General features: G+C 42.6%; 1 protein-coding gene across 3 annotated transcripts in view; it reads right to left on the reverse strand.

The window, feature by feature from the left end:
• The window catches only part of TMUB1 (transmembrane and ubiquitin like domain containing 1), a 330,526-nt gene that overhangs the window by 86,593 nt on the left and 219,937 nt on the right, over nt 1-23,996 (reverse strand). For all 3 annotated transcript variants that reach the window (XM_044067591.1, XM_044067589.1, XM_044067590.1), the window contains one exon: nt 20,301-20,834. In XM_044067591.1, coding sequence (XP_043923526.1) covers nt 20,301-20,794 — 494 coding nt within the window. In that variant the 5' untranslated portion in view covers nt 20,795-20,834. The remainder of the gene's footprint in view (nt 1-20,300; nt 20,835-23,996) is intronic.

Genomic DNA, 23,996 nt, shown 5'->3' on the forward strand with positions numbered 1-23,996 from the left:
TAAAGCAGAGTTTCTCCCTAACCCAATTCAAGTGCAACTTGGACATTTGGATGGGGAACAGGAAATTCATCCCTGGTTTGGCAACTATGTGCTAATGGACAGAAACTGTAAATGGTGGAACTCCCAGGCCCTAGCTTGTAAATGTTTCATCTCCCAAACCCCTGCTTACACTTATCAAGGGTAAGCGAACTTGTCAGAGATTTGGGATACCTGGCTAGCCTTAAAAAGGCCCTTGTGGTCATTAGTCTAGTAAACACCTATGAACCTATGGTTAAATGCAGAAGAAGAGGAGCCAATGCTGCCTCAGCCAAAAGGGAGTCACCAGCAAGGTTTTGGGAGCACTCTGTTGAATTTTGAACAGGACATTTGGAATGATGGGAAGGGGAGGTAATGCATAAACAAACATCCCCTTCCAAGAAAAGGAGAGGGTGTCCACCTTCCACACCAGAGGACCTGGGACTTGCACAAAACAGAGGAAATTGTCTGTTCAGAGGGGAGGCAAATAAATCTACTTGAGGAATACCACACCAGTGGACAATGTCCAGAAACACAGCCCTGTGAAGATTCCATTCATGAGATTGAGTTAAGGACCTGCTCAGTGTGTCGGACACAATGTTTTGACCTGAGGGAATGTAAACTGCCCGAAGAGTCACTTGATACTGGACAGCAAGAGCCCATAGCAGGAGTGCCACACAGCAAAGAAGGTAAGATCTTGCTCCCCCCTGTTTATTTATATACTAAATCACTTTGGTATTGTCTGTAAATACCTTGACAGGTCCTAGGGAGAAAAGGGGATGAAAAGCCAGTAAAAGAGCTCTCATCTCTTTGACACTGATGTGCTCCTTCTGTTGAAGAGGTGGCCACACCCCCTGCACTTTTAGGGAGCCAAAAGCTGCTCCCCACCCACGTCTGAAGAGTTCCTCACAGGAAAGAGGGGGATGAAAAGGGAACCCTGGAATTAGAGAAAACTGCTGGATCCACCACTGAAGTTCATAGGAAGTTACTAGGCCAATGGCCCGAGGGACCTTACAAGCCCAGCCAAATTTTACACTTGTTACCATGATCAGCACCTATTGCCCCTGTCCAACAAGGAACACAGGTGGCACCCCCCAAGTGAATTTACAGTTACCCATCCAATTGTCCAGATTGTGTTTGAAGGAGGCCAATGAGGTGCTCTGTTTGATGTGAAGTGGGAGTCATTTCCAAAGGTGTGGTAACCTCTGGGAGACTAATCTGTCCCTCCAGCAAGTTCCATTGATGTCACATACCAGGTTTAGGTCCTTAGAGCGAGTGACCCGAGTGCCAGCTGACTTGTGGATGTGCAGCATTTCCAATAAAGTGAGGTCAGACATTTCCTTATATGCAAGGCAGAGATTGCCTCAGAGTAGTCTGTATGAAACAGAATAAAATGACAGTGATTTCAGCTGATCTACACAGGATTGCTGCTGCAGACTTTGAAGTTTCTTTGTGAAGAACCTTTGTGGTCTCTCCAATTGCAGCAAGTATTTTGAAACGTACATGCCAAAAAGGGGCGTTGTACTCAATTATTGGCCTAATGAGCAAAGAGTACAGGGAGGTGATAACTTCACTTTTTCTCGAGGAAATGCCCTTACTTATGAGGTGAGCCATACAGAATGCCCTTCTTACCACTCTGGAGACATGGTGATCAAAGGCAAGGGTGCTGTCAACCCGAGTGCCCAAGGGATGGTAATACATTTTTTTTGCATTGAGTTTGAAGCCAATGACTTTGGCACCATTCATTTGTTTGAGTAAGACCTTCCTGAAGGATGTTGACATTGTTTGGAGGGTCTATGACTGCACCCAGTTTGCAGTCATCAGCAAACTGTCAGCCACAGTCCCTTGGTTTTAGCTTGTACTTCGTAGAAACAGATTACAAACAGTAGAGGTCTCAGAACAGAGTCGGCCGACCGGCACTTGCGAACTGCTTCTGCTTCGGGGACCACGCGGCAAGAAAGACTGATGTAATGGCATCGGCTGCATGTTTTATACCCCTGATGTCATGGAAGAAGAGACAGCATCCAACACAGGAATCCAGGACTTTGATATTCAGGCCGGCTGAGTGCTACCTGCAGGCAGATAACCCAAATGTAACGACTGCAACAGTGAAACACGAAGAACATAATCACTGGTGAAGTACAGTTGTGTACACTTACCATAAATGTAGATGCTCGAGTGTATTCACTGTTATCTGCCTGCAGGTAGCCCTCAGCCGGCCTGAATACCAGAGTCTTGGGATTTCTGCGTCGGATGCTGTCGCTTCTTCCATAACATCAGGGGTATAAAATATGCAGCCGACGCAATTACATCAATTTTTCTTGCCCCAGATGTCAGGTGCCCCCAAAATATGAAGCAATTATATGGTGTGGAACACCTCCAGCAAAAAGCAAATACACTTTGCATTAATATGCCTAACCAAGAAGGATAGTTGAAAGCAAAGACAATCAGGGGACTGGAGGGAGGGTAACCAGGACTGCAACAGTGAAGACACTAACATCTACATTTATGGCAAGTGTACACAACTGTACTATGTTCTTCGTGTTTCACTGTTGCAGTCATCACATTTGGGTTGATTCCCAAAGCTAAGGAAGGGTGGAGGTAGATTAAGAAGCATTAAGCTTGGCAATCAGGCCCTGTAAGACTGCTGTGGCAAATCCAGCTCTGGATTTAGAAAAGATAGGCAAGTGGTAATGCTTGGTGAAAGTGTGTACCGAACTCCAGGTTGCAGCTTCCAGGATGTCCCTGGCAAGGACTCCTCTGAGAAATGCAGTAGAGGTAGATGTAGCCCTAGTGGAATGTGTTCTTATTCCCTGTGTTTCCATAGTGCTTGTAGCAGAAATGTATGGAGTGTGCTGTCCATTTAGATATGGCTTGCTTTGAAAAGCATTCTCCTCTGTCTCTGCAGCAAAGCTGACTAGCAGCTGATCACATTTTCTGAGAGGCTTAGTCCTGTCCAAATAGAATCTAAGCTGTTTGTGCACGTCTAGAGAATGCAGTATCTTTTCCCCTTTATGTTGAGGATTAGGGAAAAAAGTACGCAAATGAATGGACTAGTTTAAAGCAACACTAGACACCACTTTGGGCATAAAAGATGGGTTAGTCCTGAGGGAAACCCTGTCCACATGGAAGATAATGAAGGGTTCCACTGCCATAAGGGCCTGCAGTTCAGACACTCTTTTTGCTGAAGTGATGGCTAGAAGTAAAGCTGTTTTCCATGAGAGGAATTTCAACTCTGCTGTAGCAGCCGGTTCAAAGAGGGGAAGTGTAAGTTTTTCAAATACAAAGTTAAGGTCCCAGGCTGGAGTGGGAGCTCTCCTGGGAGGTCTTAAATTTCTGGCCCCTCTAAGGAACTTGTTTTACCAGAGGATGAGAGAAGAGGGGTGGCTCAGGTATTACAATGAGCTGAGATGGCAGAGGCATGAATCTTAATTGAAGAGAAGGATAGGCCCTTGTGCAGCATTTCTGTTAAGTAATCTAGTATATGAGGTAAGCTGGGCACAGTTGTGGCCATCCCTTGAGACTGGCTCCAGGAACAGTATCTTTTCCATTTTTCTGAATAGGATTTTCTAGTACTAGGCCTCCTTGCCTCAAGAATGACATCCAGCACCTGCTTACTGAGGGTTGCTAGAGGTAAGTCCACGGGATTAGCCAAGCTGCAAGGTTCAGGGTCTGAAGCTGAGGGTGCAGAATTTGGCCCCCCTGCTGGGACAGCAGGGAAGGGGTCTGAGGCAGGTGCCATGGTTGTAGCACTGTCATAGACTGCGCAATAGAGGATACCAGTGCTTGCGTGGCCAGTCTGATGTAATCAGGATTGTCCTTGGCTTGTCCTGTTTGATCTTTAATAGAACCTTCGAGAGGAGAGGCAGAGGGGGAAAGGCAAAGACTGAAAGGCTTTCCTAGGAAACGGACAGGGCATCCACCTTCCAAGCTCGGCTGTGGGGAGTTCTGGTGCAGTATTTGTTCAATTGATAGTTCAGAGGGGAGGCAAACGGGTCCACCTCTGGTGTCCCCCATCTGTTCCGCAAAAGTTAAAATATTTTGGGTTACAATTTCCATTCGTGTGGGACCATGAGACTTCTGCTTAAGTTGTCTGCCAGTGAATTTAGTTTGCCTTGCAGGAATTGAGCTTGTTGGTGCACATGGTTGCTCAAGGCTGTGTTCCACAGAGTCATGGCTACTCTGCAGAGTGGGTATGAATGTGTTCCCCCCTGCTTGTTTATGTACCACATAACTGTGGTGTTGTCTGTCTTTACCAATAGTTGTCCTGGAAGAATAAAGCCTTTGAAGGCTGTCAGAGCATTCTGTACCACTAACATTTCTTTTTGATTGACATGCAGGTGCATTTGCTTTGGGTTCCATTTGCCCTGAATGCACTGCCCTGCCATGTGAGCCCCCCATGCATAGTCTGATGCATCTGTTGTTAGGGTTTGGACAGCAGGGAGTTGAGTGAAAGGGAGTTCCTTGTTGTGGTTGCAGACCTTTGCCCACCAAAGGAACTCTGCCCTTAGACACGGAATGATAGGAATTATTGTTTCCAGGTCCTGAGAATGTTGACACCATAGACTTTTTAGATACCATTGAAGTTTCCTCATGTGCAGTCTTGCATATGGAATTAACAGAATGCAAGGGGCCATGAACCCCAGAGCTTGCAGTATTTTCCTTGCAGATAGCTGGGTTTTGGTGGCCAGTAGGTTGAAGTAAGTTGTCAAATAAATTTGTTTCTCTGGAGTAAGGAATGTCATCTGGGAAGTTGTGTTCAAGCTTGCTCCCAGGAATACAATCAGTTGGCAGGGTACTAGATGTGATTTCTTTTCATTGAGGGTGTACCCCAGTGAAGTTAGAAGTCTCTTTACAAATGCCAGGTGCTGTAGTACTTTCCGCCTGAATCAGGCAATCGTCCAAGTATGGGTAAATCTGAATACTTCTCTGCCTGCAAAAAGCAATGGCTGGAGCTATGCACTTTGTGAATACCCTGGGAGCAGTAGATAAGCCAAAGGGAAGTGCAGAGGACTGATGGTGCATACAGCCTGCCCTGAAGCGAAGGTATTTCCTGCAAGATTCCCTTATGGGGATGTGCAGGTAAGCTTCTTTTAAGTCTAGGGTTGCCAGCCAGGCATCCTTGGCTAGCACAGGAAGCAGCTGTTGGAGAGTTAGCATTTTGAATTTTGGAACCACCAGAAAGGTGTTGAGAATAGGTAAATCCAGGATAGGACGCCAGGAGTTTTCTTTCCTGGGAACTAGGAACAGACTTGAATAAAAGCCTTGTCCACTTTGTTCTGCTGGGCAGGTTGAACAGTCTTGATGCTGAGGAGAGAAAGTACTTGCTTTTGGGCCTCCGCCCACTGGTTTGGGGGGAGTTCTGGCCATCCACTTAGGGTTGGGAGAGAGTGGAAGTGGAATCTGTATCCTAGGGAAACAATGTTTAAAACCCATTTGTCTTGGGTAATGTATTCCCAGTTTTTTGCATGCAGGGCGGGTTTTCCTCCTAAAGGTGCAAGTACTCGAGCAAGGCTCGGGGGAGTTAAGGATAAGTCATTGTGCAAGTTTACCATAGGGGGTGGCTAACTACTCCCTGTTTTGGACATGGGAGCACCCCACTGATTAGATCTGTGCATAACCTGACACTGAAGTCTTGGGGATCTGCTGCCCCTGGGTTTGGACTGAGAAGGCCTGGAAGGAACTGGAAAGGACCAGTTCTTTGAAGGCCAATGCCTACTGAATCTAGGTGGCTGTACCTGTAAGAAATCTTTAACAGTTTGCATAGATTTAGTTTTCTCCTCCATCCTTTTGAGAACTTCTTCTGCTTTATTGCCAAATAGGTGCTCTTGGTTTAAGGGTGCATCCAGTAATTTTGTTTTGACATGCTCTGGCAAGTTTTGTTCCTTAAGCCAAGCACGCCTTCTAAGAACAGACCCAGTGACAGCAACCCTACAAGATGCTTCTAAAGCATCAAAACCACACTGCAAAGTATATTTATCAACTTGGTCAGCAGAATGCATTAATTCTTGTAAATCTTGTGTTCTGCACAGTCAGGAATCAACATAATTTTCTGTTTAATTAGCCCCATAATATGCTGCTGATACTTTAACATAAGACACTGAGAATTTAAAGCCCTAATGGCCAGAGTAGCAGAAGTGAATGCCTTCTTACCACATCTGTCTAAAGTCCTAGAATCCCAGTCAGAAGGGGTAGGATTCTTATCAGAAGGGGTAGGATTCTGGTCAGTAGTAGCCTTAATGCCTTTTGGCCCTTGGGAAATGGTCTCTGGATCCGCAGTAGAATTCTTGAAAAGGAATTTGAGAGAGTCAGGTACTCTATAGTACCGGTCAGGTTTCTTGGGAGCTGGAGGCAAAGTATCTGGGGTAAGGCTGGATTCTAAGAAAATATCATCTACAATCCCCAGAACAGGAGGGAGAGCTAGACGCCTGTGCTGAGGCAGGTTTAAAAATTCCGAGTCTCTTTTTGGACTGAGAATAGTCCTGGCTTTCCCAGTGGAAATGCTCCCTAAGGGTATGCAGGGTTTCACCAAAAGAAAAATCTTCTGGAGGGGAAGCAGACGGAATGCATAGGTAGATAAGGGTATGTCCTGGTAGTCAGAAAGAACAGAGATATCAGATTCCTGATCAGAAGAATCAGAAGGGAAATCAGTTCTAGGTCTCTTTGAGGGGGAAGGCTGTCTTCTCCTAATTAAGGTAATAAAAGTCTTCAGCCATTCTAATCATTTGTTTTTGAGGCCTGTGGGCCTCAAAAACAAATGATTAGAATGGCTGAAGACCTTATTACCTTAATTAGGGTAATAAGGTCTTCAGCCATTCTAATCATTTGTTTTTGAGGCCTGTGGGCCTGAGAATGCACTTTGGTCTTTGGTTTCCTTGGCATAGTGCGAACTTTAGGCCTGAGAAATTCAGTATTTTTGGCTTGAAACAAAGTTGTTGGTTTAATATGAAAATTGGTAGCCCTGAATACACCCTCAGAAGCCGGTGCCTGCACAGCGGCTCCGGACCCATCCAAGGTAGAAACATCTGCAGGTTCCATAGTTGAAGAAGCATCTCGCGGCATACCGGACTCCGAATGGGTCTCAGTAGAGGCTTGCGCATCTGGAGAAGCGGGTATCAGGGGATGCGAAAGCTCCTCACTGAGTACCGGCGGACTGGTGACTTGCTTAACGGTAGCGTTGTCGGCAGTTTTGGACCTATGCGGTCTGCTTAACGGTAGCGTCGTCGGCAGTTTTGGACCTATGCGGTCTGCCTCTGTCTTTATCCTTACGTTTTTTCGGAAGATCGGTAGTTGGATGGCTAACTGACACCATTTCGGAGTACGGAGATAGAGAGCGAAAGTATTTAGCTACAAAAATTGCCCAACAACGGATAGTTCGGGCGTTGAACAAGGCACAAAACTGACAGCGAGGGACGTCGTGGTCTGGGCCTAAACAGGTGATGCAGTAAGAATGGAAATTTCTATGAGGTATTTGTTTTCCACAGGCAAGACAATTATTCATTTTTTCTGACATCGGTGGGATCCCCAACAGGGTATTAATCTTTTAGAAGGCTTCAGGTCTGAAACTTGCAAACAAAAATTTCAAGAGTCGGCCGCCCGGCACTTGCGAACTGCTTCTGCTTCAGGCACTGCACGGCAAGAAAGACTGATGTAATAGCGTCGGCTGCATGTTTTATACCCCTGACGACTTGACATAATGGAAGAAGCGACAGCATCCGACGCATAAATCCCAAGACTCTGGTATTCAGGCCGGCTGATGGCTACCTGCAGGCAGATAACCCAAATGTGATGACTGCAAAAGTGAAACATGAAGAACATCAGTTCTGCTGTTAGAGGTGGATTCCCCTATTTTGACTGCATGGGTTCTATCAGAGAGCCATTCACAATCCACTTTATGATATAAGGGTTGATGTCTAGCTGGGAGAGTTTGTCAATGAAGCCTGAGTGAGGGATAGTGTCAAATGCCTTGGCCAGGTCTAGGTAGGCTGTATGCACAGATTTCCCCTTGTCCAGGGCCCTTGCGACTGCCTTGAAGATGCTCACCAGATTTAACAAGCACGATCTCCCCTTGACAAATCCAAACTAGGTAAGATCTAGTGTTTGGAGATTACCTATATCTTTGTTCATAAGGTCCATCATGATTCTCTCCATGGCCCTGCAGATAAGGCTAGACAGGCTAATAGGTCTGTAGTTCCTGGTATCAATAGAAGCACCACCTTCGTGCTGGGGGATAACAATTGCCATTTTCCATTCAGCTGGGATGAAGCCGATGCTTAGACAGTGATTGAAAAGAGCAGCCAATGGCGACGCTAATTCTTGTTTAAGCCCATGTAGAATGCAGCCTGGGATGTTGATTCTGTGTTTTTGGCCTTAGAGAGGGCATTTATGACCTGCTCTTTAGAGATACAAGGTAGGGGATAGGTGGTAGGGATGTCATGAAGTATGTGTGTCGGGGACAGGGAAGTGAAGTTTTCACCAAAGCTGCTGGCCAGCAGGTTAGCTATGTCTACTGGCTCAGTGTATGTGTTATCGTTAACTACCAGTTTGGTGCAAATCTGAGCCTTACCTTTTAGGTTATGGATGTAACTATAGAATGCCTTATGGTTAAATCTTTGGTTGAGGAAGCTAACTTGGACTTGCAGTTTGCCTTGGAGGACGTCACAAGAAGTCTCATTTGCTTACTTAAGCTGAGGAAGGAGAGTCTCCAGTTTAGCGCCTACTCCTTTTTACTCTTGGACAGCAGTTTCTTCCTTTTACTGTAAAGCCTGTTAATGGTGGTTGTCTACCAGGCATGTTTTCTTTTCCTTGAAGAGCTTGTTTTGGTCCTAACAGGTACTGCCGAGTCAAAGCAGTTATACAGGTGCTTGTATCTCTGGCAAAGCATAGAGTTTTATCGATCATGTCAACCCAGGCTGACAGATACTAGATCCCCTTAGAATGACACCACAAACTAAGCCAATTACTGAAGTCAATAATTTTCTGTTTGTATTGAGGCATCATTGTAGGTGAAGGTGAAATGCTGCTTAAAGCTAACGACATACCTGTCTAAGATACATAGTCTGACAGCGCAGTCATGTCTCTCTTCTTATAGTCCAGAGAGGTATGTCAAGTTGTTCACACCAACATGGACCATGACAGAGTCATAATGGTACCTGTTGTTGAGAGACATGAGTGCGTGTGTAACACCTCCTTCACACAATGTAAAAGAGGATCTACAAAGTCTAGAGGATGTGCATGCTGATGACAAACTGACTTCAGGAACCACTGAAACTTTCTCATGTGGAGTCTGGCCAGAGGAAGCATAGGGATGGTGGATGCTATGAAACCCAGAGCTCTCAGAAACTCCCTGGCTGAAATGGAGGGCAGAGGAAGAAGCGTCTGAAAGAAGGAAATGAGAGTTAAGACCTTTGGAGGTGGCAGGGATGCCAGCAAAGGTACTGACTCTTGCAACCCAGAAAAACATGGTCCTGAGGAGGAGTCGAAGAAGACTTTTTGAAGTTTATTGTGAACCCCTAGCTCTGAAGAAAGGAAATGGCAAAATGAAAATTTTTCAACAGGTTCTCTGGAGAGGAGGCCTGAATCAGCTGGTCATCCAACATAAGAAATATTTGGATCCCCCTGAAGCCTGCAAAAAAGCAATCACAGAAGCAAGACATTTGGTGAATACCCTTGGGGCAGCAGAAAGGCCAAAGGGCAAAGCAAAGAACTGAAAATGCCAGGAAGCAGAAAAATGCAAAAACTTTCTGAAAAGGGGATGGATCGGAATATAGAGATATGCATCTCTGAAATCTATAGATACAGTACAAGCTTGAGGAAGCGAACGAAGGAAGAGTCTTAAGAGACATTCGAAAATGGGCACCTGTAGAAAAGTGTTTAGTTAAGAGAGATCTTTTCCCTCTTTTTGGGTACTAGAAACATCATGGAGTAAAACACCTTTGAGACACAGGCAACTCCTTAATAGTATCCGGACTCAAAAGGTCTCGAAGTACCTCTGGGAAAAAGGGGAGTTGTACCCGAGGAGGCTGAGGAATGCCCATAAAAGTGGGATGGGATTTCTGCACCATGAAATACCTCTGGTTAATAATTGACAGAACCATGAGTTCTGTGTAATTTGAAGCCAAACAGGGGGGGGGGGGAGATGGGAAGAGAAAGAGGAATGAGGCTGGGAAGAGATGTACAGTCAGACAATACCTGGTTTATCTGGAAAGGAAGACTTCTGAGTTCCTGAAGTCTGAGTAGCCTTAGCAGGAGGAACCTCTTGCCACTCTTTGTCCTCAGGAGGAGGGCAAGACTGCCTGCAAACAAAGGCAGGCTTATTGGGGTAGTTTTGATGAAATTTAGGAACAGGAGTGACAAACACGTTTGAGTTCCTGTAAGGCCTTCCCCTTATCCTGAAGGTACTTAAATCAGCTGCAGCTTTCAAAAGCAAGTATTTATTATCAAGAGTGGCAGCCATCAACTTAGCCTTGATATCATCAGGCAATGGTTGACGCAGATGCCAAGAATATCTCCTCATCACTGAACCCAAAGCAGCAGCCCTAGAAGAGGCATCTGCTGCATCATAACTACACTTGGTAGACTAAATCTAAAAATGAAGAACAAATGGGAAGCTAAAAAAAATCCACTTTTTATTATTACATTAAATGCTTTCGTCCTGGTATTAAGGACTTTTTCAGAAGCTTTAGAGGCATTGGAAAATGCATCTAAGAAAGCAGCCAAAACAGGAGGAATAACAGAAGGTTTCGGAGATTACATCTGCAGCAACTCATAAGTAGCTCTTATGGACTTCAGAGACTTGAGCACAATCCCATTTAAAAAATTCCATCATCCTGGAGAGTGTGTCCCCAAAAGAAATTTCTTTAAAGGGAGTATCAGGACTGGTAGATTCCTTTTCCTCTGACCCACAGTCCAAAGCAGAAGGAATATGGGAAGAGTAAGCAAAGGATTATTCATCAGAATACAATTCCTCCTCAGAGGAATCCTGTTCCCTAGGTCTTTTAAGGGGAGTAGAGGAGCAAGGGGGAGCTGGAACAGAAATGCCTTGAGGAGGTTTCAATGCCATCAAAGCATTACACAAACCCTGAGTGAAGGCCTGCCATTCACTCTGTGGATCTCTACGGGAAGGAGAGACATGTTTAGTTTTTTGTTTTTGCTTTAATGGGATGTCTGCAATGTAAAACTTTGAAGGCTCTGGCCCATGGTGGCATTCAATAACAGTAGTAGGGACTTCTTCCCTAACTAAAATCTGAGGAACACCCCTAGGCCCCATGGAAACAATAGACTGTTGTTCCCACTGAACATCTGAAATGGATGTCTGCAAAGTCTCATCGGGCGTGCTGAAAGCTGGATCCCCACCAGACTCCAACCTGGTCGCAGCAGAGGAATCCGACAAAGCTTGGCAAATCTCTGAGATATCGCCCACCTCAGAAGAAATGTCCGGGAAAGGATGAGCAGTGGAAGATTCCGGTCTAGGTTTATTAACCTTCTTCTTCCCCCCTGACGACTGACCCTTGGGGTGGAAAGTTCCTTCCATAGTGTCCCTTAGTGAGAAGCTTAAGTTGCTGTTTCTCCAGCTACAATGCTAATGAAGAAATTCTACTACGAAGAATCTTCGGTACAAAAGCTTGACAAATCGAGTAAGAAGCATGGTCGTGTGAAGCACCAAGCCAAAATAAACACTGTTCATGGTGGTCTTTATTGGGAACCTATCTCCTGCACTGGTACTTAACTTTCCTGAATGACAAAGAACCAAAGAAGCAACCCAAAGACAAGAAAAAAACGAAACCCCAATGGGGACTTATCTGCAATGGCTCAGAAATCCACAAACAGGAAGTAGGTGTTCAGACAAATAATTGAGAGATGCGTTCGGACTGGTGGCAAAAAAAGTTATGAGGATGGTATGTCCGGATGTCACATCTATGCCTTATGCTATGCAAGGAGCATACTTGTGATGTACGGCGTACCTTAAAACAACCTAAGGCTTTTGTATACTAGCCACATGTCGGGCTACCCAAGGCACGAAATCCCAGATGTAAAGAATACTGTAATGTGTGAATGAAAAGACATCAACTGATCTTTTGCTGTTTCCCCAAACTTCTAGATTAATCTTATAAAATACTGAACAACAGACTAATTGGTTTGCAATTTTTAGGGCTGTCACATGGGCCTTTATCCTTAGAAATAAGATTGATAATAGCCAATTTCCAATCAGATGGTACCAGAGATTAGTTAATGCTAACATAAAAAAAAAATCAATTTTACTGGTGTTACAACATCATCCCAGTGTTCTTCGGTCTCTTATTGGTTATACCATCAATGCAGTCATCTTTTGCAAAATCCAATTTCTGTAAGAGACCAGGAATATCATCCCTGGAAAAGACAATATTCTTACTCTTTATGGCATTGTTATTCACTTGAAGCTTAGAAGAATTGTGACCACAATGTATTCACAAAAATAGATAAAAACAGCAATTTTGCTGCCTTCCTTAGAATTCATACCACCAAAGTTAAGAGTTCTGTTATGACCTAGCTTCCTTTCCTCTCCTAAGATATTTGAAAAAAATACCTTTTACATTTCTACTGAGGACCTCATATTGCATCTGGTCTCTCTTGTTGCCAGCTTGTATTTATTTATTTTAATCTGTGTAATTAACTCTAGCCTTAGTGATCCTGTTCCTTTCTATCTTGATTTTTGCCACAACTTATTTCTAACTTTAAATGATCTTCTGGGATAGGTTCCTAGAACTGACAAATCCTCTATAAATCACAGAAGTCCTTCTTTTTGTTTTGAACTTGGAGTCTTTTAATAAAACCCACATTTCAGATACTGTTTTACCTTAAACAACGTGCCCCACAACATCACGTTTTGACAAACTACCATTAAGGTACTCAGCTTATGTTTTAGTCAAAACTGTTTTTTTTTTCTTAGCTCTTGTGCATACTTATTAAGATAGCTTCCATAGTAACTGGCTCTGGGGAAGGAATGACTCAAGGTTCTCAGGCTTACGCCCCAAAACCTAAGCCAGTCAACATGTCACTTCTGGGAGAAGAGATGGACAAACAGGTAGTCCCAAATTGCTCATCATAAGCCTGTGATAATCTCCAAAGGAGTAGTGATCTGGTAGAAATCAGAGATGCAGGACTGGGGCCCTCATCATTTTTGTTTGCCTCAGTGGCCCTGAAGACCTCTAAATCCACAAAAGATCTGTGAAGCAAAACATAACTACCATCTCCACAAGCTGCAAGCATGAGCTTTTGGAAAGATAAGCAAGTGACAAAATGGTATCTGGTGTCAGTGAGGGGTTGTCAGGAACCACTGCCAGATAACATAACAGCTGGAGGCAGTGATAACTGGGGAAAGGCCTGCTTTGAGGATGGCACAAGCTTTCATCTTAACTCAGCAGAGGTACTCACAGAAGTGTCTCAAATTACACCAGGTACACAACTGCTTGACATGTCTGGGCCTGAGGCACCAGTTGCAGCACAGGATGACAAAGGGATCCCTCCTCAACTCAGTGCTGCTGGCCTGTTTGGGTCTGACAATTTCACCTAGGAGGAAGTCTTCTCTCCTGAGACGCTCTTTCCATAACCAGATGTTTTGACTATGCCTGGGCTCAGACTGGTTGATAAAGGGGTTCAGCTGATTATCTGACAATAGGGTGGTGCAAGAAACTAAAGTTACATGCTTCACATACAGTTAAGATCTAGATGAGCTGGTCGATCCTTGTCAGCAGCAGGACCAATGCTGTTAAGCAGACTGGTAACTGAAACTTTTCCAGTCAACTAGTCCCTCCTCTTTTCCCAAAAGGCTCTACAAAACAGCTTCCTCTCTAGAGCTCCATCCTGCTGTGCTAAAGTGTAGCAGAAAAAAATAAAAATAAGGATTAATATGACTTCCAGACCCTGTTAACAGGACAGTAGTCATCATAGGATCATAGGAGATTACTAGACTAATGACTCTGCAGCCCTTACAAGCCTAGCCAACAGTTTATCCCCAAAAAAGAAACCTCAATCAGCACCTGTCCCCCCCTGTCAATGAGGGACACAGGTGGAACCCCTGGGACAAATTTGTGTTTGCCCATCCAGTCATCAAGGCTGCACTTGAAGAGGGTCAGCAATGTACTTTGTTTGACGTGTATGAGGAGTCTATTCCAGAGACGCAGCAGCCTCTGCGAGATAAACCTCTCTCTCCAGCAGGTTTTGTTAATGTCACACATTAGATTCAAGCCTTTCGATTGGGTACTTCACAAGGAGTTAGACTTATGGATATGGAGCGTCTCTAGTAGAGCAGGGTCTGAGATTGTCTTGTTGGCGAGACACAGATCACATCCGAGCAATCTGTATGACACAGAGTAGAGTGATAGTGATTTGAGATTGTCCACATAGGACAGGTGTTGGAGGCCATGGATTCTCTTAGTGAGGTACTTCTGTGACCTTTCCAGTTAATGCAGTGTTTGGACAGGTACATGCCAAATGGGGTGTTGTACTTAATTATTGGTCTGTACCGAGAGACAATGACCTTTTTTTTGGATGCAATCCCTTTACTTATGAGATGAACCAAGTAAAAGGCTTTTCTGACCACTGCCACTACATGATGGTTAAATGTGAGACAGTTGTCAACTTGTGTACCCAGATCTCTGCTCACCACAGGTTGTGTTCTTAGGGGGTTGCCGCTAATGTGGTAGAAATCAAATCCAGCTTGCAGTACATTTAAAAATAGTCAGTGAAGCTTACATACTTGTTATCAAATGTAATCTAATAAATACATTTTTGAAAAACGCCAGACAGGTACAGGCTGTCCAGGATGAATAAGCTTTAGACACTGAAGACACAGGTTTACTATATTTTTCACAACAAAATTAAATGTCAGTCAATCTTTTCTATAATATAATTTTAGAAACTTCAGATCCCGACTTCTTGTTGGGAAAAAAGTACAAACAATTATGACTCCTTTCTTACATATTTGGCTTTGTCCACATAAAATTTAAGCTTTCTGTGGACACCCCCACGATGCAACAAATGCATCTTTCTGTTAAAACACTTGAGAAAGAATACATATACAGAGACACAGCTGTCTCATCTAATGACTGTTGCCATTCACCAATCTGAATGAGGAGCAAGGCCATACTTCAAGCACTGAACTGCATCAGTGCAGTATGAAAATTAATTTCTGTACCAGCACAGAACAAACAGTTGATTTGAGCAGGGTTGGAAGTTCCCTATTAAGTTTAGCAACAACAATTTTTGTATCTTGAGAGTTACATTTATTTTTATGTGCAATTTTTTTTCCTGCTGTTATAGTATATATATATATATATATATATATATATATATATATATATATATATATATATATTTATATTGGTTGTAAATGATTCCATAAATCTCTCTGATCACTGAGTTAGAAGGGGATGCTGAATCTACCCAGTCATCACTCAGTTTCAGCAGATCAGTCTTGGCATAATCGCGGACTACTGAGATACTTGCAGGATGTTTCGAGATTCAGTCTTATGGTGAATGTAACTAATCCGGAGTCCGATTTAACCAGGAAGGGAGTTACAATTGGTAGGGAGCAGAGATGTCTACACAGAAAATTATGAATGAGCAGGCCTCCAATCATAACAAACTCAATATGTGCTTGGGACATGAATGCCAAGACATTCAAAAGCGAAGCACCATTTACTTCTAATTGCAGAAAAAAATGTGTAGCAGTGAGGTGTTTTACTGACTTTGAAAGCCAGCAAAGCACTTAGTGAGTGCTGTCCAACACACAACAGAGTACCTCTCAAATTCTTTTTTTAAGAATTCTGGACAAATTCAAACTGGAGGGGGTGGATGACAAATGATCAAAATCTGTGACCATTTTAAATACTGCTATAATTCACTTAAAAGTGAACAAAACAACATATTTTGTACAACTTGCACTTTATGAACAATAAGTATGAAACTAATATTGGACAATGAAACCTAGTACTGAGGAAATGTAGCTTTCCAGCCTTAGTGGTAGTAAGTACTTATAGGAAGAACAAAGCAAAAAAACGAGGAAACTAGTTGTATTGGAACAATACAGACATACAAATTGCTAAATTGGACTGCTGTCATAAATTCTAATGTAAGATCCATGTTAAAGATCACTTTGCATTCTTACTAAAAACAAGAAAACAGGTTTCAAGCTGGTATTGTTGGATTATACCATGGTTTATTCAGTTAAAACAACAGATGAGCACTTTCACCCTTGTCATGGTTTCATCAGATCTAAGCTATACATATGAGTAACAAGTTTCTATTTTCCATATAAAAAGCTATGTGAATTACAATGTAGGCATTAATCCAAGAGTAAAGAAGCGGTTCAGGCACACCAGAAAATGGCTCACAGTTGATTTCACTTGATAAAGCCCTGCATTGTGGCAGGGCGAAAGCGCTTGTGTGGAACTTTGGAACTTTTATTTTAACAAATCAACTGTGAGCTGTTTTCTGGTGTGCCTGAACTGCTGCTTTTTTCATTGGTTGACATTTGCGGTTATTTTCTGCTGTTTTTGTGGTTATTAATCCAAGAGCAGTTAAACAGATCACATTTAATGACTGTGACTGGAACAGTAGTACATACATAGTTTGTATTTTATTGTGATTGGTGCTGTTTATGTAAGCACAAAGTCAATATGTATCTCTGGCTGCTACTCCGTGTGCTAGATACAGTGTCAAATAATAATGTAAGCATCTAGTCCTGCATTTTTATATTACAATACCAAATAAAACAGATGGCAATGAGATTCATCTCACACTAATATCTGGCATTACTAACTGGCTGCAATTCATTAGTGATTTAACAGAAAATTAAAGATTTTACGTGGGCAGGGCAAAAACAGGAGGCAAAATCAGGGACAGTTAAGAGCTACAGCAGGTAGAAATTAAATGCTCTTCTGGTAGAGGGTAGGCTGCTTTCAGAAATTGTCAGACACTGTGTTCTGCCACACTTTATGTTTGTAAGTGTGGCAGAGTGAAATTCTAACAGCTTTTAAAAGGCATTTAACTTCTGCAACTGTTCTTTGCTGGCAGGCATTGTCTGATGTTAGCCCCTAAAATGATACCAAATAGCAGTGCATAGTGTATCCTTAACAAGGTTTTTTTAAGCACCCCTGAGCACTGTTAATATTAGGCCTTGTGCTACACAAGCGCTTAACATGTTTATCTTTTTCCCAGTTTTGGAGCATAACTGTGGCGCTCCTTATACTACATGTTTCTTAACTTGGGGAAAACAGTGAGTAACCACTCCATACCAGACAGCCTCCTTAAAGAGAAAAGGTTCTGAAGGGAGTTAGATGAAGAAGATTCAATGTCAATTCTTTTCTGACATGAGGAAAATTCAAAATTAGATTCAGTGACATCCAAGGTTTCTGAAGGAGGGGGAGGCTGACTTGTGAGGCCTGGAGAAGACAAAAAGACCTGAGAGAGTCCATGGAGAACTAGTTCACTTACCCTCATTATTGAGATTAACAGCATACAATGCCAGTCAACAATGAACAGCAGCAGAAAGTAAAGTGGGTAGGAAATCCTTTTATTTTGCGCAGCTCATTGCAAAACATATTTCTTCCAGTTCTAAAGATGTCTTTACTTCCCTGTACTCCACACGCACTAAAACCATCACAAGAGTGAGATGCATCTCAAGGACATGAACAACCCAGAAGATGGCAACTAGAAAGATCACTGGGCTGCCAAGAAAGACTGGAGGCTTTATCTCCTTACTCAGTATCTTACAGACTCTGCAGGGGCAATCTATGCACCTTGCTTAATGGGCTATAAGGGATTCAGTACTCCATAAACTCTGATACCTCCTTAACTCAAATTGTCTAACCAACACTAGGGCCAGAGATCATCTAATACAACAAACAAGACAAGGTAGAGGGATAGATTTGTTGTATAGCACCTACCTCTTTACAGAAACAAACTTACTCTGCAAGTTAAACAGTGGGAGTTCAAAAATGAGCTGAACAGCTGGAAGGGGTATTAATCAATTCACCCCTGTATGACTGGCCTGGACCTCCTTGAAAAGGAAGGGAAGGCCTATGGTTGAGTACTGGTATGGTGGAAATGGCTTCCTGGCTCAGCTGCCTTGTTAAGTCCTATGAACAAACGCACCAAAATAAAGATAACCCCAGGCTGCTGGTGTCCCTAGCATGCAGCAAAACTATTTCATGGCTGGAAGGGTCTGGCACTATGTCCTGTAATGAAACATACAAATGCTGCATTAAAAAATACACCTGCTCAGACATGTGCCACCATGCAATTAAGAACTCTTCAAAGTACACCACTGGCTTAAGGACTATTTGAAGTTTTCAAAACATACAGAAGGGGGTCTTGGCTGCCACTGGTAAGCAAACATTCACTTGGAATGTGCCTCTTTGGCCCTCTTCAAAAGGAACCTTGATGACTGGATGGAAGATAGGAAATTCACCCCGGGGATAATGTCAGTCACCTGCTAGACAGGGATGCACGGAAGTAAATATTGTGGGAAGAAATAGCCAGGGAATTGTTATGGCTAGGCTTGTATAGGCCCTAGGGCCGATAGCCTAGTACTAACCTATGGAAGGCAAGTAAGAAAGACAGACAATTCATACTCCTACTACTCAGTAATCCAAATCACCCCTCAAAAAAAGGGCGAACAACAGGCATGAATGTAAAGAACATATGGGGCTCCTAATACTGTGTGCCAGAGACACATTTCCTTTTTAAATTCTGATATGCTTTAAGATGTCGTACTGGTGGATGACAAGAGAAGCCAAACCTAGAAGTTTTTAATTTCCCTCCAAGTCCATACACTCGGATTATTTTGCTTCATGATTACTGCTCTTAATAGGGCCTTCCAGTCCATTTTAGTGGCAAACAGACTCACTGCCAAACATTAATCCACATGGTAAGCATCAAGCTTTTCCCATTCCTGACATCTGGTAGCAAAAAAAAAAAAACAATAGCTGTGACAGGAACAGATAAAGAGCTCAGGTCTTGAAGTGCATATGCAGTGCCTATTTTGATCTTGGGTTGCTATCTAAGAATTGCAAGAAGAGCACTTAGATGCCTTTCACTATTGAACAAAAGTGTCTCTTCTTATAATGAACTGTTTGAAGAGAACCAAAAAATCCAAGTGGCTAGGGTGACGAAGATGACACACTGATGTGGGAGCCAAAGGGGGTATGCCTCCATCAAGCAATGGCCTCCAACTGTTGTAAGAATTCTAGAAAAGTCATGGAGGAGTGTATAAGTGGGACTTCCTCAATGTTAACCCACTGCCAAGTATCAAAATGAGCCACATCTCTCCTTCCTAGTATATATCATATAAAGATGATGCTACTCAAAAACAGGCAGTTCAATAAGGACTAAACTGAGAAAGATGTGACTGTGCTCGCTCTGGGGTGTGTACCAGTGAAGCACACGGAAGCCTGTCTGCAATGCAAGAAATAAAAATGGCATTGGTGACTGCCAATTACAAACTGGTTTAACACAGTTGCTCAACCAACCACTGTCATACACAGAAGAAATTATTCTGATTAAAGTTTAGTATGCTAAACCTCAGACACAAGAGGCAGGTGGAGACATCATATGACATTCACAAACCGTTGCAAATAAAGCAGGAAATAGTCTGCCTTTTAATCTAAAAACCATACAAGTAATTTGCAGGCTCAGGCCTAGGATCTTCCTCAACTATCAGTTATATGCACATTCTTGGGATGACTGCAAGGATTATGAACAGAAGAAAACAAACTGCAACAGTACCAGTGATCATACCTATTAACCCAGGTGAATGGGATACCAGATTAGAACAGCACAAAACACTAATGCTGGTACACATTATTTTCAAAGGGTGATAAGCAAAAAAGGGGAGATCAAACTATACCCACTTTAGAAGTTCTTTCAAAATAAGACGTAAAACATGTAATGCAACACATCTTAAAACACAATGAAAAACTGTACAAGGAGGTGTTATCTCTAAAAGGCAGAGGATTGGGAAACAAATTAATGGTATTAAAAAAATAAACATTTTGCATGGAGTCATGGAGTGACTGATGCACCCATGGCTCAAATACTTGAGGAGAGGCTAAGAAGGTGCTAGAATCAAGACAGGAAGAAAGGGCAAGGGAAAGTAAAAATTTACAGAAAAATAAAAAGAAATAGACTAACCATCACTGAGCAGCAGCTTATAAATTATGTGGAAAAATAAGAGCACTCATTTCAGATGCTTTCCTGGATTACTGCAGACTAACAACTGAAACAAACAAAACAATCACATTTACCTTTTCAAATATCCAACCGTATCATTTGGTTTTATCCTAGCCATTTTTTCAGTGTCATTTAAAAATTTTAGCCGAAGCACCATTCTCCTTTCTTCAGAGTTACTAAGAGGTGGTTGGCTGACTTCAGGCTCCTGATGCAATGAAGATATATTGGGCTCAACATGAGACAGCAAGGTCACTCTGTGTCTCAGATCAGATTCAGTACTGCTCGTTTCTGTAGCCAGGTTGTCATTATTAGAAGATGATTTCTCCCCATCAGCATCATGACTGGAATCCCCTTCATCAGGCTGAATTTCACCATCAGTGCCAGCATCCTGGGCACTTTCTTCATGTGGTACGGATGAGTGGGAGACAGCACCTACCACAGACGCAAACAGCTGTTCGCTCCTGTCCACTGTATGTGTGGATATCCATGCAAGGATGAGGACAAGGAAGATAAACATACATCCAAAAAGAATGGTCACCTCATCTCCCACGCCCTCAATTATGGTCATGGTGTTGTCCTTCCAGAAAAAAGGATATGCAACTATGAGACTAGAAAGAAAAATAAAGAATTAAAATTAATCTGTGAGAAACAACATACTCCCCCTCTCCCAGTGTTAAAAGCTTACATGAAAGTTTCTGAGATCATTCACATTTTGTACAGAAGAAAGTATGTGGATATGTTAAGAATGCACCTGATTATAAATTCTGTAAAGAACAAGAAACAGACTGCCTGCCAGCTAGTACTGTGTAAAAACATCTGCATTTTCCTTTCTGCAAATAAGATTATGTACTAAAAACTCCACCACAGCATGATTTCTAGCATTTCAGGGCTATCATCCATAGTACTGCCCAGCCAAATATCCTGAACTACTGTGGCCTGCCTTACTTACCTGCTGCCTGCAGGACTTATGTTCTTGGCCCATTAACGGAGCAGAGAACAAAGTAGTGAGGTACGGATACTCATACATTCACCCTCCAACATACAGCAAAATAGTAACATTGTGGGTCCCACCCACCCCTTCAGAAAAAAAAATATATATCAAGAATGTGCACCCGAGTGCTCAACAAAAGCACATTCTGCACAAAACGCAAGATTATGGAATAAGTTGGTCCTTACTATCAGGTGAAGTAAAGCAAGCGGAGCACCTCGCTGACCCTCTTCAAGAGAAATCTTGATGAGTGGATGGGAAATAGAAAATTCACTACAGGGATAACTCCAGTGGCTCTACTCGACAGAGGCACTGGGAACTAAGGTCAGGTGGCACGATGCCAGGGTAATCCTATGGCTAGGCTTGTAAAGGCCCCAGGGCCATTAGCCTAGTACACACCTATGAATCTATAACTCTTTAGTGTTGAAATATAAATATATGACAGAAGTGGAAAATAAAGATACTCAACCTTTTAAAGGCCAGTAGGCTGTAACCTTGGCAACCTGACCAATGAGTACGTTTTACTTCTTTACTATTTAAATAATCTGGTTATCCCCACTAGGTGAGGCCCATTTTAAAGTGAGATCCTGGAAAAAAAGCTCTTGCCACACAAATACATCATATATAATAATGTGAAGCATACAACTACACAGGAATACAGAATATATAGACTATTCCATACAGGTAACAGTAGTCACTAATACGGATATCACACACAGATGACAGTTCCAAAAAATGCACAACACACTTTTCATGGACTTTACTGCATTCCTAACACAGACGTTCACTAATAGGTTCATAGGTAAGTACCTGGCTGGCTGCCCTTGTGGCCCATTTTAAGCTCAGCCAATTTCCCTTTTTGTACTTGAAATAACCTATTCCATTTGCCTATAGATTGGCCTTGCCCATCTCCCCTGACTATATTACTACTACTAAGAATAACTAGGATCATACGATAAGTCAATTTGAGGGGACTCATGCATGAGATAAAGCATTCACGAGCTGCCTCTCTCCACTTGTAGTACAGGGAGCTGTCCTGGAGTAAATTTTCTGTTTCCTATCCATAGATCTAAGCAGGAGTGTGGCCAGATTTTTTCAGACTCTACTCCAAGGTCCCACACTGCTGAGCCATTCATCAATGGTGCCCCACCAACCTGCAGTTATTCATGTTGCCCTCTCCCAATTGATGACCTACATTCAAGCCAGTACATGGTTACTCAGTACTAAATCAGTTATTCTGAAGCTGCATTCTAATTCGAAATATGTAGCCTCCTGCTTGGGGGTGTTATAACACAACTCCATTCAAATAAGTGCTGTACTGCAAGAAACACCTATTCTATCAGACTGGCAGTCTCAAAGAAATCCACAGTCATACTTAACTGGCACTTAGTAACAGAGTTAAACTGACAAGTGTCTGTACCATTTCAAGGTATCCAGTCCCCCACAGGTCAGCTTACACACAGCACAATTTACTTGCAGACTTGTACCTTCCCTTTTACTAGTACCATGACCTGTCTGATGATCTGGATTTGGTCAGTTTAATGTTAACAACCTAAATCAGACATCTTAAACTCACAGCCTTCAGACATCAAGCAACTCTCAAACCAATATAATTATAAATGAGGGAAGCAACTACTCTACTTTTCTAGCTACACTGTCTTCATTTCTTTTTGTCTTGGAGACTATAGCCATTGAACTTGCTAGTTCTCATACAGCACCAATTGCTGTTTGAGTTTGAGATCCCTACTTAAACAATTCACAGCTAACAGTGCCAACCTCTCCAATCCAAGTCTGAGCTCAGCATACAAAAGCATACCTCAACTACACTACAGCATATAAATTTACCCCTTCTCTAAGCCACCAACTCAGACTACAGATATATCAGGTGCTGGCCAAATGTCATCAACTTAGTGCACCATACTATTGCCAAGCCTCAAATCACCAGAGTAAAGTACCTTTTAGCACAATACATCTGCATGCATTCACTTTCACTACTGGGGTTTGCTATCTGGTGCTCTGGTTTTGGTTCACTTAACCAACCATGTCAACCTAAACATTCTGCAACTTACATCCTTGGCCGGTCCAATTCAAACAAAAGTACAGTTTTGTACCTACCATAAATGTAGATGTTCGAGTGTACACCCTGCTGCAGTCATTACACTTGGGTTATCCTGCCGTCAGGCGGTCCCGCAGTTGGACGGAATTCCAAAGTCTTGGTCCGGCGTCGGTTGCTGTCGCTTTTTCCCTGATGGCAGTGCACCAGGGGTATTTTTATTTTATTTTTTATTTTACATTTGTTGACCGGGCTAGTCTAACTGGATACATGTCCATTTTCAGTAGAGGCCCGGGGAGAAAAGCTCCAAACATCTGCAGAGAGTAAACAATACAATATATAGTAATAGTCAAGTGGATTACAGTACATTAGCTACATCGTACATTAGCTAGATAGGTAAAAAAAAAATGTTTACAGAGTAAGTTAGTAGCTTTAAGCTAAGATTAAATACAGTGAACCAAAAACATGAATTTTTTTTTTTTTTTTTTTTTTGAAAATACAGATAGGTGAGATAAAACAGAAGAGTAGAAAAGTATAGAGAGAGCAGGAGGTGAAAGAGATATCAGTCTGGGTTGGAGCAGGGACATAGCCAGTGAGTTGTAAGATATTCTTTCAGAAGCTTTTTAAACAGAATAGTGGAAGCAAGGGAAGAAAGTTCAGTAGGAAGCTGATTCCAGATTTTCCCTACTGTGTTGGTGAAAAGTGCATCTCCTGCTTTGTTATTTGATT

The sequence above is a fragment of the Protopterus annectens genome, chromosome 3.part1 (genome assembly GCF_019279795.1).
Source record: "Protopterus annectens isolate FY-2018-M chromosome 3.part1, PAN1.0, whole genome shotgun sequence".
NCBI lineage: Eukaryota > Metazoa > Chordata > Ceratodontiformes > Protopteridae > Protopterus > Protopterus annectens.